This window comes from Vidua chalybeata, chromosome 1 (assembly GCF_026979565.1).
Source record: "Vidua chalybeata isolate OUT-0048 chromosome 1, bVidCha1 merged haplotype, whole genome shotgun sequence".
Lineage (NCBI taxonomy): Eukaryota > Metazoa > Chordata > Aves > Passeriformes > Viduidae > Vidua > Vidua chalybeata.
Window position 1 is genome coordinate 125,953,584 of NC_071530.1, and position 15,694 is coordinate 125,969,277.

The following is a 15,694-nucleotide window of genomic DNA, read 5'->3' on the forward strand; positions in this document are numbered from 1 at the left end:
TCCAATGGTAGACAACCTGGAGCAGACCATTGTGAGGGGAAAATGGGGATACATAGAACTGGCTAACAGTTATTAGAACCCCTAACTGAACCAACCCAGGATGCAACACTTATTTATGGATTTTTCCATCAATTTTTTGTTCAAGGACAGTTATAAAGTAACTCTACTTGGTTGATTTAGGGTTTTTTCCTCTAAACTTTTTTCACGTTTTGAAACTCCTCTCTTTAATAATAGATACTAATTTTACTTTTAGGCAAGCACATGTTGATTCTGATGTTATATTTGTAGGAAGTGACACATTAAACCTTGGGAAATTATGAGTCAAAGAAAAATATCCAAATGTATTTCTAGTGTTCTTGTTGGAGGAATGAGAACATGCTGGGAACTGGGCAAGGGCCATGAGGAACAGCCAGTTTGAGCTCCTACCTGAGAAAGAAGGTGTCAGGCTTTGTTTAATACCTCTGTGATCATATTGTTAAATTCTTATAGTGACATCTGATAAAAAGAGCACAATCTAATGAGGGAAGCTTGACAGTGAATTCCTTAAAGACTAAAGATAAATGCTACTATAACAATGAGACAAATGAAATTCTAGTGAAAAAGCTACCCTGAATAAGAAAAAAATACCCATGGTGAAAGTAGGACCAGTACTATAGGGACTTTCTCCTGCTATCTAAAAAGGAATCTTTTGTGGTGAAGTGTCATTACTGTCTGATGGTGCTGAAGAAAAGTAAAATGGGTCAGCAAAAATGTAGAAGATAATAGAGAAAAGAAGCAGCCAAAGTTTTCTTACAATCAAACAGCTCCAGAAAAAATTCTTCTGATTATTTTTCCTAAATTACTGGACGATGCAAATGCTGTGAATGTAGTAAATTTTATTCTAATGCAGCATTTGATAAATACATGAGGTCCTCGTGAAATCTTGCAAACTGTATATTCTTCTGGATACAAACACTGAAGCAAAGTCAAAAGCAACAGAAGTAATGGAAGACTTATGAAACACTTTAACTGCATTTTGTCTTTAGCAAAGAGAAAGATTGCTGATTTTAAAGTGTTATGATAAATTGTTTCTCTTCCATCCAAACAATTTCTTAATACACACAGCTGTGATTATGTACTAACAAATAGTGGCCTCTTTGAGCATATTTACAAATTCAGTCACACATCATTTTCTCTCTCCATATAATTCCTCCTATAGTCAATCACTGTCTTGCAGGGTGAAGACCTGAGAGTTAAAGTTGGGAACACTTAGAAACAATGACCTCAAATATAAAAATGCTAGAGAATAATGGCAGTCATCAGAGAGAGGTCTGAATATAAACACTTTGGGCAGGGTTTACTTGTCTAGATATTTGCCTAGAACCACATAAGACAGTCTTGGCTTCAGTAGGGTGCTCCAGAAGGTTGTAGATTTCCCACAGATGCTGTGCCATATTTTCTGTCACTGTGTGAATGTCTCAGATGCTATAAAGCATCAAAGTAGTGCTAGACATGATGTTTAGGCAGTGGAATTTGGCCCTTTCATCTACAGCTGACCTATTAATAAACCTTTTCCTTCTTTGGCACTGTCAATGGTTTTTATTTCTGATATGTTTCTGGAATGCTAGACAGCTTTGTTGTGTCCTGGAAACATTTTTATAACTCCTTGATTTTAACTTACATTTGTAAGCATGAGATGTACAAACTTTACTTTTTCTCATCCAACTTGACACTGTTTGTGCAGTATTTTACCAGTGTTAGGCAGGGTTGGTTTGGCCAACATTTTAAGCTCTGTCCTCATTACAATATAAAAAGACTATCTTATCATAAGTCTGCCTTTTTAGCTAAGTGACATTTCTTGCTAAAGTAAATTTTATTTGTCTAATATTGCAACATGTTATAAAGCAATATTGTCAGATATCTATATAAATATTGATCAGTAAAAGGTGCACATACACGATTTTAATACATCAATAATTTTATTAAAGAGGGGTTATTACCTGGAGGAGGTTAAACATTAATGCTTACACATATCCTTTATTCAAAGAGAAAAATAATTAATATTCACAGATGTAATTTTTTCTTAGATGACATCATAAAAAGAACTGTAGTGGAAGCTATAAAAGATTATTATCTGAGAAGGCTTTTTGGGTGCATTAAATTAGACAATGAAAGGAGAGAACAGACTTTAAGCTTCCTCCACCTTCCTTTTCTGCCTAAGATCTGTTCAGTAAAAGTAAAATTGAGCATACCACCCAGGCAAAGTGTTTATTGATGAGTAATATGTGAAATTCATGTCAGCAGTTATATTTTTTAAATATCTGCATTTTGTTTATTTTCTTCTTCTTCTTAAAAAAAGAGAGTTTGAGAAATGTATTGCAGGATTCAAAGAAAATATTTGGACCTTATTATTGGGACCTATAGGGTGGGGAGAAGAGAGAGGCAAGAGGTGTTGTGAGATGTGCAGATGTGGACATTATCAATTCCTTTACCACCAGCAACAAAGACTGACAAAATTCATTCCAACATACTGTTTAAATAACATTTTAAACTGTTTCAATCATGTAAGATTGAAGCATCCTTGTAGAAAAGCAATAAGTTTAATGTAACCAGGTGATTTTTTTATTGCTCATGTGTTCCATTCATTTCTTCCCACCTCACTAAGCTGGTTACATTTAACCAGCCAGATTATGCCAGATTCTGACTTTTTTCAAGGTTTAACACTGTGAAAGTGAATTTTAAACTCTCCTAACAGAAAACAGTAATACAGAAAAACAGGAGGATGCTGTGCCCACTCAAAGCTAGCCAGCACATTCAAGGTGTGGGTTTGTGGGTTTTTTTGCAATATTTTCTCATTAAGAGTCTTACAATGATTTGACAGACAGATTATATTTATGTTACTTTTAGCAAATGCCTTTCACTGCACTGAAGAAACAGAGTTCCAATTAACACAAAGAAAAACCAATAAAGGCTGTGCTCTCAGGGATCATTGATTTAAAATAAATTAATCCCTATACCATGAAATTTCCACTTGGTTTAATTTTTTATATTGTATCATTGCCAAAATATTTCCATATAAATACGTGTTGTAATAGAATAATGCATGAAAGACCAGTGGAAAAAATAAGCATGTTGTTGTAGGTGCTGTACATAATAAAACATGGAGAGTTAATAATATGTGACAAGGTTTAACACAGGATAAAAAATGTCAGAAAAAAATAGACATTCATGACAAGGAAAAGAACTGAGCTTTTTAATTACAATCTAATGTGGGTTGAGGAATAAAATTGAAGACATCTTGCCAAGTCAATGAAATAAGGAAAATTTGAACTGAATAATATGGTTGAGAGCCTTCAGGTAGAAGAAGGAAGAGAGCAGGAAAAGAAAAGATTGCTACATTAAGCAATAAATTTAAAGGGAGACCACAGATCTCTGTAGTCTAAGTCAGATCACAGATCTGATTCAGCTGAAAATTTACTCAGAGGGAAAGTAGAGCAGGGCACATGTGGAATTATCCTCAGTTCATATAAATTGGTGCAAAAATATTGACCCTCATGGATATTAACTACACAATGCTATTTGAGTATAATGCCTCCAGGGTCTTTCTCTATGGTACAGCTATTTTGTCTGCTGATATGCTTAGCAATTATCCTAATTTTTTCCTTCCTGTCACTTTTGATTTGTTTTGCAATCTCCCACCTTTCTGCTGACCTCAGCGATAGATACGGTGTAATCTCAAGTGTGGTATTTCTAAAAAAATTATCCATTGCTTTTACTTTCTTCAGGCTACACTTTATCCTCAGCTTTGCTGATACAAATCGAAAGCAAATGAAAAGGTATGCAGTCAGATTTTGACAGAAGGAGGAAATTAGAATAGAGCAATATAAAATAAAGATTTCACTTCAGTAATTAGAGGTGTGTCAATGTGAGGATTTGTGACTACTGAACAACTGAAATGAGAATTAAATGGTGCACAAAGCTAAACATGGTTATACTGGAAACATAAAAATATATCTGATATATCTGAGAGGTGAAAAAGTGATGAAAAAATATAAATTTAGGGTAGGCAAATTGAGAGAGACATTTCTTTTAATTTCTTTTAATTGTTTTTCATTAGGAAAGTAACTGTATGTCAATGTTTTAGATGAATGCCACCAAATTGCTCCTCTGAAACATGCTCTGACTGAAACATGAATGATCCATGAACACCAGATGTTGTTTTTTATGTAAGCCAAAGATACTCTTTTTATTTCTTTGAGTAGTTTAGAGAGCTGCTGTCTAAATATGTATTTTAAGCAGGAGCAAGGGTACTATCACCAGTTTTCAAGACATTTCAGCCATTCTACTTATTTTTTTTCCTTTGATGCTTCTGTGTTTGTGGTATCTGGGTTTAAGATGGCAGGCAGCTCAAAATATTAATTTCTTAAAACTTGAAAAATATTTACATGCAGTTTTATTAAAGGCAAACTTATCACTGAATGACCTGGAATTTCTACTTCTTTTCAACTCCATTATTGCCACTGGCATCTTCTTGACTGTCACCTACCCAGCATGGCAAATACCAACTCCTATGTCCTCAATATGGCAAAAATTTCCTCTCCTTTCCTCTGTTCCCTTTAGGAATATATTTGGATTCTTTGAAAGGGTGATATACATATATGTGGATGATAATAAAATGCTGTCACTTTATCCCCATGACCTTGTGACTCAAAAGACTAGAGAGTAGTGAAGTAGCTATAAAAATGAGCCATCAGCAAAATGTTATTTAAATAGCTTTCCCCAAATTAAATCATTGAAAGGTGATGCAGAAGTAAACATAGATGTGAAAAAAAAATTTCATTTTATACATGAATAATATATAAATTATATATTTATAGAATAATCTATTCATGAGCTCAAACATCCAGTCAGGACTTAATTGATCAACATGTGTTTATTTTCTTTTAAGAGTAATTTGAAAATGTAATTGAAATTTGAAAATGTAACCCAAAATATTTTAACATACTCATACGCATAATTCTAAGACCTCTCAATGGAAAGTTAGTTTTTGTTAGTTTGAGGTCATTTATACAATTTTGATTATGTCAGGGCTTTCTCAAGGAATCTTGATTTCAGACCATTGCATAGCATATTACCCCACTTTTTCTGAATACATGATTCTATCTGTGTTCTGGATTTTTATTAGTTAGTATCAAAAACATTTGAAAAAAGTATGAAAATAAATATGTTTTGTCTCTGAGCCTTGTAATAGAGAAAATAGCTAGAGCCAGTAGCAGCTCCCCTGGATTTTAGGAGAATGGTATTACCCTGCCTTTCTCCGAGAGATTGCTGGTTACCTTCTGTCAGTGAGCAACTGTCTCACTGCAAAGCAGGAGCACGATCTCTTTTGTCTGTGATCAAGGCAATTATTTCTTAGAAAGTGGAATTTCTTCACAATGACTATGTACAAGAGCAAACGCAGAAACCAAAGATGTAAGTAAATTATAGTTTTTTAATATTATTACAGAGGAGGGCAAATAAATCTCCAGTTGCATAGAAAACCATGTTTTACTTTACCCTGCTTTGCTTGAATTATACCAGGAAAACCAATTATCCCACTGTTTCTCTGTATTAGGTGCAGGAAAGAGCTTTAAAATGAAAAAAAAAAAAAAAAAAAAAAAAAAGAAGCTCACTTGTTACCATGGAAACCCTCAGAAAGTGATTGCTTGATGGCATCAACAAAGAAACAAAGATCAAATATAAGTTTAGTTCAGAAGAGCATCCTTTATTCAGGGCTTAATGAGTGGCTAACAGTAACCTTTGATTTGATGAAGCTGACATGCTTTCCCTGGTGGACTTTTTTGTGTGGTTTGCATTAAGAAGCCAGTGATAGCAGAACTTTAAGGGCAGTTATTTTATTTTCCTATGTCACAACCTTCAGAATTAACTAGTTTGCTAGCAGGGGGGCAGAGAATCTTGCATGTGTCTCTGCTGTGCATTTACAACACTCCAGCCCTGAAGATTCACTGGCTTCTAAATGCATGACTTTCCAGTCAAGCACCTCTTTGACTTTTTAAATTGCTATGGCATCAGATGGGGGAATTTCAGTATCAATATTGCCTCCTCTGGAAGCTTATGGAACAGGTGACTGAGGCAAGTGAAAATGTGCTGTGGATCAGGTCATGAAGTATTTGCTGCTCTAAGAAAATCTAGTAAAAGGCTGAGTTATGAATAGAGAGCATGTCAGAAGCTGTGATAAAAAAAGACATTCCTCTAAGAAAAATGCCTTATATACACTGTGGTTTTGGGGAGAGGGCAGGAGGGGAGGAATAGTGAATTCAAAACCAGATAAGTTTGGACTTCATTTGGACAGGAGCATAGTTAGGGTTCAGGGGCATATATACAGCTATATCACTGACCTCAGTTTCTGGTCCTTGTAGATTAATCAGTGTAGCTGTCCTTCAGTTTGTCTTGCTCAAAAGAAATGGATGTACTGCATGTAGAAAGTTCAGCAGGATAGATTTCTGCTAAAATCTCTGCAACAGAAATCAATCATCTGCATCACATTCAACAAGACAAAATATCATCAATTTTGTTCCCATAGCAGCAATAGAAGAAAATTATTTATATATAGGCAAATTATGATTAATCTTTTTAATGTATTAATTGCTGTCACCATTATTATGTAAACCAGGAGCTCTTTCTATAACCAGCTGCATTCTTGAAATTACTCCTGTCCAAGCCTGTTTAGAGTGTACAATAAAAAAAATTGTGCTGGTGTAGATGAGTTTCAAGGGGTTTTTGTTGCAAGAATACAGTAATTCATTAAAATGGCACAGGATGCTTCTAAGAATGTTTTTTTTAAGAGAACCTTGCTTTCACCCCTGCTGACCCCAAGGAAAATCTGTGATTTGTCCAGAGGCAAAAAAAAAAAAAACAATGAAACATGATCAGAATTCAAGCTCTAATTATGAGGGTGGATGTTGCAATGTTTTCTGTTTTAAAGCTGTCTTCAGTTTTAAGATCCAAATCTAGAAAATATCTCAATATTATATACATATGACATAAATTACATATATAGGCATATATATTATACATACATAGGTACCAGTACTGTATACATGGATGCTTCATTAATACCTTAGCTAATTAGTAACTGAAATAACCCTAACATACAAAAAATATCGAGTAATTTTGATAATGCTCCTGTTTATATCATTCAAAGGCTTTTTGAAGGATAGATTTCATCTAAGCAATTTTTATTCTGAAATATAAGGGATCATGGTAGCAGCTGAATTAAACAGTAGGTAGGTACTACATTTTCTGTGCATTTCTGGTGCCCCTTAATAAGACAGAAGAAAAGATGTTGAGTATATAATTTCCAATATATGTGGGGTAAACCTTGGGATCTATACCTCCTCACTATCTCTCACTACCTCTCACTGCCACACTTGAACTTGTGGCATAAAATGAAAGTGAACTTTGTGGCTTTTTCCTATTCACTGAAATCTGTTTCTGGATTTCATACACTCCTCAGAGCATTATAACCATTGCTTTCCAATCCCCTTTTTTTTAATGTTTTAAAAAAGGTATAAATGCATTCTGTACTTAATTCAAAAGCACGTCAAATTAGAGAGGAGGATAGAAAACATAGAGACATGATGGCATTTTTCTAATGCAAAATAGAAGTAATCTCCATATCCAATTTCTATTTCAGGTAAAAAAACTGTTGCTAGAGGAATACATGCAAAAAAAAAAGTGTTTACCTACCTGTCTGTAAGAATGGGATGAAGGTTTCCTATACATATTTTCAGCTACAATGTAATACATAAATCTTCTAAATTCTAAGCTAATCTTAATGTTTTTCTTTCCTTGTAAATTTGAGTTAGATTGTAGAAAAGTGGTGCTTATATTAAACACTTAGCATATTCGATTTATTCCATAAACACTGTAACTTGTGGGGATTAAAATTAACTATCACAACTAATTGTAAAACTTGTCTCACTAATTAAACAAAATTCAGATTAAGGCTATTTCTGCATGATTATGTGTACCTACCTACAAACAAATACACATTTCTCTGCACAAGCAGATGATAAGATGGTTGATCCTTCAAGATGCTTGATTCAGGATGTTATCTAGGTGATAGGCTGGTTTCTCATTTCATTGCATGGGCACAATGGCTGAGTGAGGGGAAACCATCATAGTCAACACAGTCTTGTTACTGGGCACTGGTAAATGTGTGGTGGTAGAGCTTTTCTGAAATAAAATCTTGGAATCTTAGACTGTCATACTTTGGGGCTGCTGGGGAGGATGGTCAGGAAAAGCATTGCAGTAGACTGCAGTGCAGGTGTGGGTTTTCTGCATGGTAGCCATCCACAGTCACACTTTCTGGAGATGCCATGCCTCCAGGCTTCCTCTCACAAAATGAGCAGCAGGCATTCCATTTTTCACTACAGTCTTTCTTGTAACCTTCACAGGAAGGCTATTACATGAATCAAGGAAGGCTACTATCCCTGAAGAAAATAATATTGGAAAAAACTTACTTACCTATTAAGAAATTCTCATTATTCTTATTTATTGGTGGTTTGTGTAGCTTGACAAGATAAATCACCACAACCTTGTGAAGGGCTCTGCATGAAAAGATGATCCTTAATATTTCTTTGGTCCGTAAATTTGACTCAGAAGAAATGTAAGTGGAGAGTAGTGGCTAGTGTGGCAGGCAGATGTGTTTTGGGGAAGGTGTGCACCACAGGAGCAGCACCTGGGAAGAAATGGCAGAGTGCTGCCAGAGAGATGCCAGTGCTGCCAGAGTGCTGAACTGGGGATTGGAAAGGTAAAGCAAGGATGGAGAAATTAAGGGGAAAAAAATAGAACTTATCTCTTGCTTTCTTCAGCTTCTTGTTTTCAGTGTATCATGGGGCCTCTCACACACATCAGCAATAACAGTCAGAGCACAATGGCAGCTGGGGCAAAGATCAGTTACTTTTGAATATTGAGAACCCTTGATAAAGTCAACAGCTACCATACATGCATCCACAGATACTGTCCCTTTCCAGGGTGTTGGAAATTGAATTCCCAGACTTGTCCATTCCAATAGAAAGAATCCTGGCAACATCAAATGTCCCTGAAATTGTGCTCCAAATGCATTAATGACCTCTGCCATGGCTTGATGACCATGTAATGTCCACAGGTGCTACCTGATGTATGTTTTTGAAGAATCCATGTCTTGCTGAAGAAAGAGTTTTGTGTATACTGATAAAGATGAGAAATTCTGTGGAATTCCAGTTTGAAGAAATATTTTGTCCTATCTGAATTCTTTAGTCTATTGCATTGTCCAGTATATTTTCTTTCATTGAGAAGGTCCCACTTGCAAATCTTTTTATCATGGATTTACTGTTCTTATCTTCTTTGTCACCCCTTACAGATAGAAGAATCACTTTCAGGCTTAAAGAACTGAGTTGGCATCTATTGAGTCATGCTATATTACAGTGTGATCAGCCCATGATTACTTCCATCTTCTTTTTGCCTCTTAGGGCAGTAAAGAGGCCTCAGTACTGAGGCTGTTGCTGCTCAAGGAAAACGGCAGCCTTTAATATAGTGTGTGCTAGGAGGTAAAGTGACTGGAAAACCAAATCTCATTGGGGAAAACAAGTGTAGTTACTGACCCAGATACATCTAAGAAAACTCTGCCTCTCTCCTTAAAACATCAGAGACCTAGACAACAAGGGAATTTCTCTTCAGCATGGTATTGAGACAGCTTTCTTCATGTAAAGCTATCCTGGAATAGCCCCAGGATATTCCTGCTGCTGCATACTTTTTGAGGAAGTAGAGTTCAACACAATTAAGTGTATCAGTAATAAGGCTGAGCAAGAAGAAACACATGATCTGCAGGAATACAAATATCTTTGAATATTCACATTACATGGATAAAATCTTTATACAAATAAAAAATACAATTGCAACTCAATAAGTCAGGGGCTTCAGGGTTAGAATAATTCTTGTAGCTTTGAAGGGAGCTCATGGTGAGCTGAGAGGGTTGGCTTATTTGAAATTATTCATGCTCATTATTCCCATGTTACTAAGCAGTAAAACTGAAGACATATGTCCCTGACTGAAGCATGTTGTCTAAATGAACTACAATTTTTTCTTTGACACTTTTTCAAGTATTTGTGTAAACTTCTAAAGCAGACTTTTTTTTTCTGCTTCTAGACAGTACAAATAAATAAAAGATATTGAAAGAAAACCGTTTCAAAATGCATCTTTTGAGAGATTAGTAGTCTGACCAAACTCAATTTGCCAAACTTACATGATGCTTCCAACTGCTTGGCAGGAGTCTGCCTCAGGAAGAAGAGTAGAATTTTTGTCCCTGTAGAGGAAATGCTGAAAGTGTGAAGAAAACCTTTACAAATCAAAAGCTTATAATCTGCCTTGAAAAGGAATAAACAATGTAGGTATAGATTCAGAAGTGCTTTAAAATCATTGTCTGGGAGCAGAAGTCAGAACAGCAGAAATGCAAGTGGAGAACATAACAAAGAAATTCAGCCAGCCACCTCAGTCTTATGGAGGAGGAATCTGGGGCAGTAAAAAAGCTTAATAATAACTTTGACTTCATTAAAAGATTATGGTTTAAATGTTTGGGGGGGGTTCCTTTCTTTTGCATAATTTAGTAGAATAGTGGCAATATACAACAATTCAACAAAAAGGAAAATTTGGAAAGCTAGGGATCTCATAGAAAGCTAGGGATAGCTATGCATCTCATAGAAATGCATATGTATTATTAAGGATCATAAAAAGATTATTATTAAAAAGTATGAACATATGCAAATAATGTAATTTGGATTATGTGATTTGAAATGCATTAGGGGAATTAGCAATTAATGTGCCACACCATTGAACGTTTATGTTTGAAAGGTCATTGAAAATTAAGAAAGTATCAAAAATATACGTGTACTACTGGTTTTCATGCACAAATAAAATTCCAGCCTGCACAGGCTGGAATTAAATGCTGCTATGTTCATCAACAATACAATTTCTCATTAGTAAAACAGCACTTACTGTGTGCTAGTGGGTCTGCTACAAGGAGTCAGATTTTAAAATTTTTATGACTGCACTGCAGTAAAGACCAGACATCTGGGAAAACCAATAAAAAGGTTTTTTTTTAAATTGAACAGTATTAAAATAAGAATCATTAGATTGAAGATAATCATAGTCTGAAGTAATCTATATTGAAAGACAATTCTGGTTGTTAACTTGAGCAAATAGAAGTCTGGTTGTTAGAACCTAAATTTATATTACTGCAGGCTGATTTATGATATAAATTTTCTGAGTGTAATCAGTCATAAAATACTAAAGGAATTTGCAATTTCTCCTCTCCATCATTTAGATTTTGAATACAGATTGCTCATCTATTTTCTATAGTCTCTTTTAAAGAATTACTATCAACCTTATTGCAAAGTACTTACTCAAATCCTAGAGTTTGTTTGCAAGTTGAAAAGAGTATTATTGTAATAGAATGTCTAAAACCTACAAAACTCTGGAAATCTTGAAGGAACTACAGCCTTCCTCTATTAAGAACTCTATACACTGCTGTAGCATTGCTACCTACCTGCCTACTCAGAAAAAGGGGGAAAATCCTTGAGAGGTTCAGAACATAGAGAATCTGTTCTCCTAAGGGAAAATCTGCTGCTACTTATTTTAGTATAAAGTTCTGAATTTTTTTTAAAAACAAAAGAATTTAATGACTGCATATTCGAGCAGTAGAAATCCTGATTTTAAGAACAAATCCTTTTTTCTGTTTTCATAGCTGATCCATTTTTTTCATATTGTATTTAATTTACTTTCTCTGTAGGAGCAGCACAGAAAAGAAAACTTCCATCTGACCTCCAGTACAGGTCTTAACATCAGACAAAACCTGTGTCTCTACCTCTTTTGATAACCAAAACTATTGACATGATGAAAATCCCAGTCTTTCTGAGAGATTCAACCTTTTTTCAATAAATGAATGAAAGTTTTAGTACAAATTAAATATGAAAATGAAAAAAAAAAACAACTTCATATTTCAGTGACATACCTCCAGCTTGGACCAGTCATAAGACCAAGCACAGTACGTGTCTGGTGACACCCACGGAATGAAAAATATCATGAAGTTTTAATAAGTATCTTTCAAGTGCCTCAAAATATTAACCAAAATTTGATAAATCATTAAAGGTATATTTACTGGTTGTGAAGTATCAGCCAAGACCTAAATGATGCATAAAGTCCATCATTTTTTAGCAGTTATATTTTTGAGATTCACCAACAGTAAAACCCAGATACATTTCTGGAGGTTACTTTTGAAACATTCCCCCTCCTTCCTCTTTGCACTTCCCCAAAGGGACAGAGATCTCAGATACATTAAAATGACATTACAATGAAGACTGTGAGCACAAAAGACCAATATTTAGCCTCTAGCTCCTACGTAAGCATTCCATGTCTCATTTTTACTTTTGAAAAGTTATAGTTTTGGCCATAAATTTCTATTTTTCTCTGTTCCAGCTAATTTCTTCTTTTTAATTTTTTCAATTTTTAATTCATTAAACATTCTGAAAAACAGGCGGCATTGTCAGTTTGTGTCATAGATTATGATTATAGATTTTTCTGTCCCTGTCTCTGTCCCTGTAAATAAGATAGCATCTCTTCCACATTGCCCTTTCCAGAAGACAGCAGCAATCTAGAATCTATTTTAATTTCCCGCAAAATAAAGTTTGCCAAGGGCTACTTTTCACAATAAATAAATAGAGAAAAAAGGAATACATATTGTATTTTAAGCCTTCTTTTGACCCTGGTGAGTTAGAAACTGCCTTACAAAATCATCCCAGTGTAATTCTTCAAATACAATACCCATTGTCCTCTAAATTGCTGGTGTCTGTCTTATTAATAGTGTCTGAAGACAATTCTATTGCTGATTATGGTTTACCTCCAGGTCTGTCATAAAGCTTGATCTTAGAATGACATTCTAGCCTTGTTTTACTGCTTGCATTCAGATATTATTTACTTAGGACTCACTGAAGGTTTAGCACAGCTACTTACAACACTTTGATTTTGCCATATTTTTATTGTGTACTGGAAGGGCAACATGTGCTGTCAGCAGAGGGCTGAAAACTACTGCCAGAAAGTCTCAGAAATAAGAAGTCTTGTTTATTATTTTGAAAATGATCTTTCAATTTTCATGGAATCGTGGAATGATTTGGGTTGGACAGAACCTTTAAGATCATCTGGTTCTGACCTGTCCCTCCCACAGTCAGGGATGCTTTCCACTGGATCAGGTTGCTCAGAGACCCATCCAACTTAGCCTTGAACCATCTTTCTTGAAGGGAAAATGTTCTTTTTAAACATGCAGTCTATAATTTAAAAAAATAAATAAATAAATTGGATCAAGAGTGGTAGGGTAAGGGAGGTACCATCCTGCTTGCCCTCAGTGGCTGAACTGAAAACCAAAGAAAATCTCAGTGGCTTAATACTGGTCACTTGTAAAATAGGATGCCTGACCTGAGAAATAGAAATATATGCTATGATTTCATTTCAGATACTTGATTTGATGAACCTTTCCATAGAGTATAGTTTTATATTTTCAATTTAAGATATTTGTTAAGGATTAAGCCTTAAAAAGAGGGACTCATGCTGGTATGGGTCTAGTTTTAACACACTTTTCCTAACTCCAATACTTCTTAAAATTAATTTTTTTTCAATCATTAAGAAATGTTTGTCTACAAATCACTTTCATGAGAGCAGAAAATCTGTTGAACTTTCAGCACTGTCCTTACATCCTTGGTACTCCGAGATTAGCTTTTTAGAAAGATGCTTCTACAGTACATATATATATATATATATAAGTAGTCTGGGATGTGCCACACATGCTACATTGCACTTGACAGTGACCAGGCAATAGATTTCCCACAAGTAAGAAATAAAGCATTTTTTTTAACTAGGTTCATTAGTGAGTACCCAGAGGCAGGCAATGAGTAGATTACATATAGCTACAAGTGCCCTCCTCTAACAGTTTGAGACCAATCATGAAATTATTTGAATTTTTTTATATATCTCAGATATAAACACTTCGGAGCATCTTTGCAGAAATTATTGTATATGTCAGAGATAATTTGCAAATCTTGACTATCACACAAAAGCTGTTGTTAACGCTCCTGTTCAAAATGAGCCTCTTAGGGTTCTTTTTAATGTCTGTCAAAAAGAAAATATTTTGCTGCTATTCACACATATTTTGCTTATACTTATGAAAGAACCCCCAAAAAAGTGGAAAATTAAATATTTCTAGTTTAAAAAGTATTAATATAGTGGTTTTATGATCCAAGTCCGATATGTGAGAATAATCCCTTATGTGATTAATTGAAAATTCTTTTTGTCCAGATTGATATTGCTGTAGCAATGCTAGGAACATTTTGAAAGTAAACACAAAACCTTTTAGATTTCCTTTTTATTAGATGTGTTTTCAGCAGGATATATTAAGAAATATTGGAAGGACAATATCTCATGAAATTCAGGGTCATTTGGATGGACCTGCCTATAAATACTGCTTGAATTTCCTTACTACAAATGTTTGTGCAGTCACTGTGAAATCTGATTTCATTCTTCCTCTTCCTAAAAATACATGTGCATGTACATTTACATCTTTTTTTTCACCTTTTCCTGAATATATATACGCATTATTACATTAACCAAGACTGCTTATTATAATTCAGTTTCAAAATATTTGAAAGCCCTACATAAAATGTGCTACTAGTTATGTTGGAGAACATGTTTACATTTAAACTTAAAACCTGCTTCCACAGAATGTACTGTACATATTCAAACAAAAGAGATCTGCTACAGAATTATCTATATTTTGCTAACTGGTCAGTTACTCTCCAGAGATCCCATTAGCTCAAATAGGCATCCTGAAGCATATAAAGTGTATAATAAAAATTTTGCTTGCTAAAGAAGTTGTAGGTATACAAATAGAAATGCAGACTTATGGTTGGGGCGGAGAAAAAAACTACACATATAATTTGCCCTTATTTTCTGAAAAAAGCTATTCTGTGAATAGTCAGGTTACATGTAAGTGACATGCATTAAAAGCCATGGCTGCCTGCGCAACTTGGGACATGTATCTGAGACCAGAAAAGAGGAAGTTCAGTGAATATTTTCCAACTAACCCCTATTAAAAGTCCATTCAGCAATTGGGCTTTTACCTGCATTTTTTACCTCTGAGCATCTCCTCCAAGCATTCTTTGTTTTATTTTTTATGAAAGTTTTGGTCATGCAATACTGAAATCAATGGCAACCTTCACATTGACTGACATAGCACTGAATCAAGGCTTATTGCTTAGAAAAGAGTGACAATTATGTTGTCCTTCATACTGCAGTCACAGAAGACAGCCATGTAACATGCCTTAGGAGCCTTTCTTCTGGGATTTAACTCTGATTTGAAAGAATGTCTTACAAGTGAATGTCTTTTTATGCTGTTTCTTCAGCTGCTTTTTTTTCTGTTGAAACTGCCATTAAAGTGTTCAATCTACCAAAATTTCCTGTAGTTTTTGGCTGAGAAAAATTAATACAAACACAAAGCTATTGAAGTTTGGAGTTATTAGAAACATAAATGTTGCACCATCAAAATGTACTTTAGTCTTGCAAGGAATCTCATTTTCCTACCTGTGACTTTTTTAAGTGCAGGTCTACTTTGTATGTAAACAATCTTCCA

The 15,694-nt window shown here is 34.7% G+C and overlaps 1 protein-coding gene across 6 annotated transcripts in view; it reads left to right on the plus strand.

The window, feature by feature from the left end:
- The window catches only part of RALYL (RALY RNA binding protein like), a 377,933-nt gene that overhangs the window by 262,848 nt on the left and 99,391 nt on the right, over positions 1 to 15,694 (plus strand). The window contains exon 1 of one of the 6 annotated variants that reach the window (XM_053955893.1): positions 5,020 to 5,451. The exons of the other annotated variants lie outside the window; for them this stretch is intronic. Coding sequence (XP_053811868.1) covers positions 5,415 to 5,451 — 37 coding nt within the window. The 5' untranslated portion in view covers positions 5,020 to 5,414. Of the gene's footprint in view, positions 1 to 5,019; positions 5,452 to 15,694 lie in introns of those variants that run through there. 6 annotated transcript variants of the gene reach the window in all.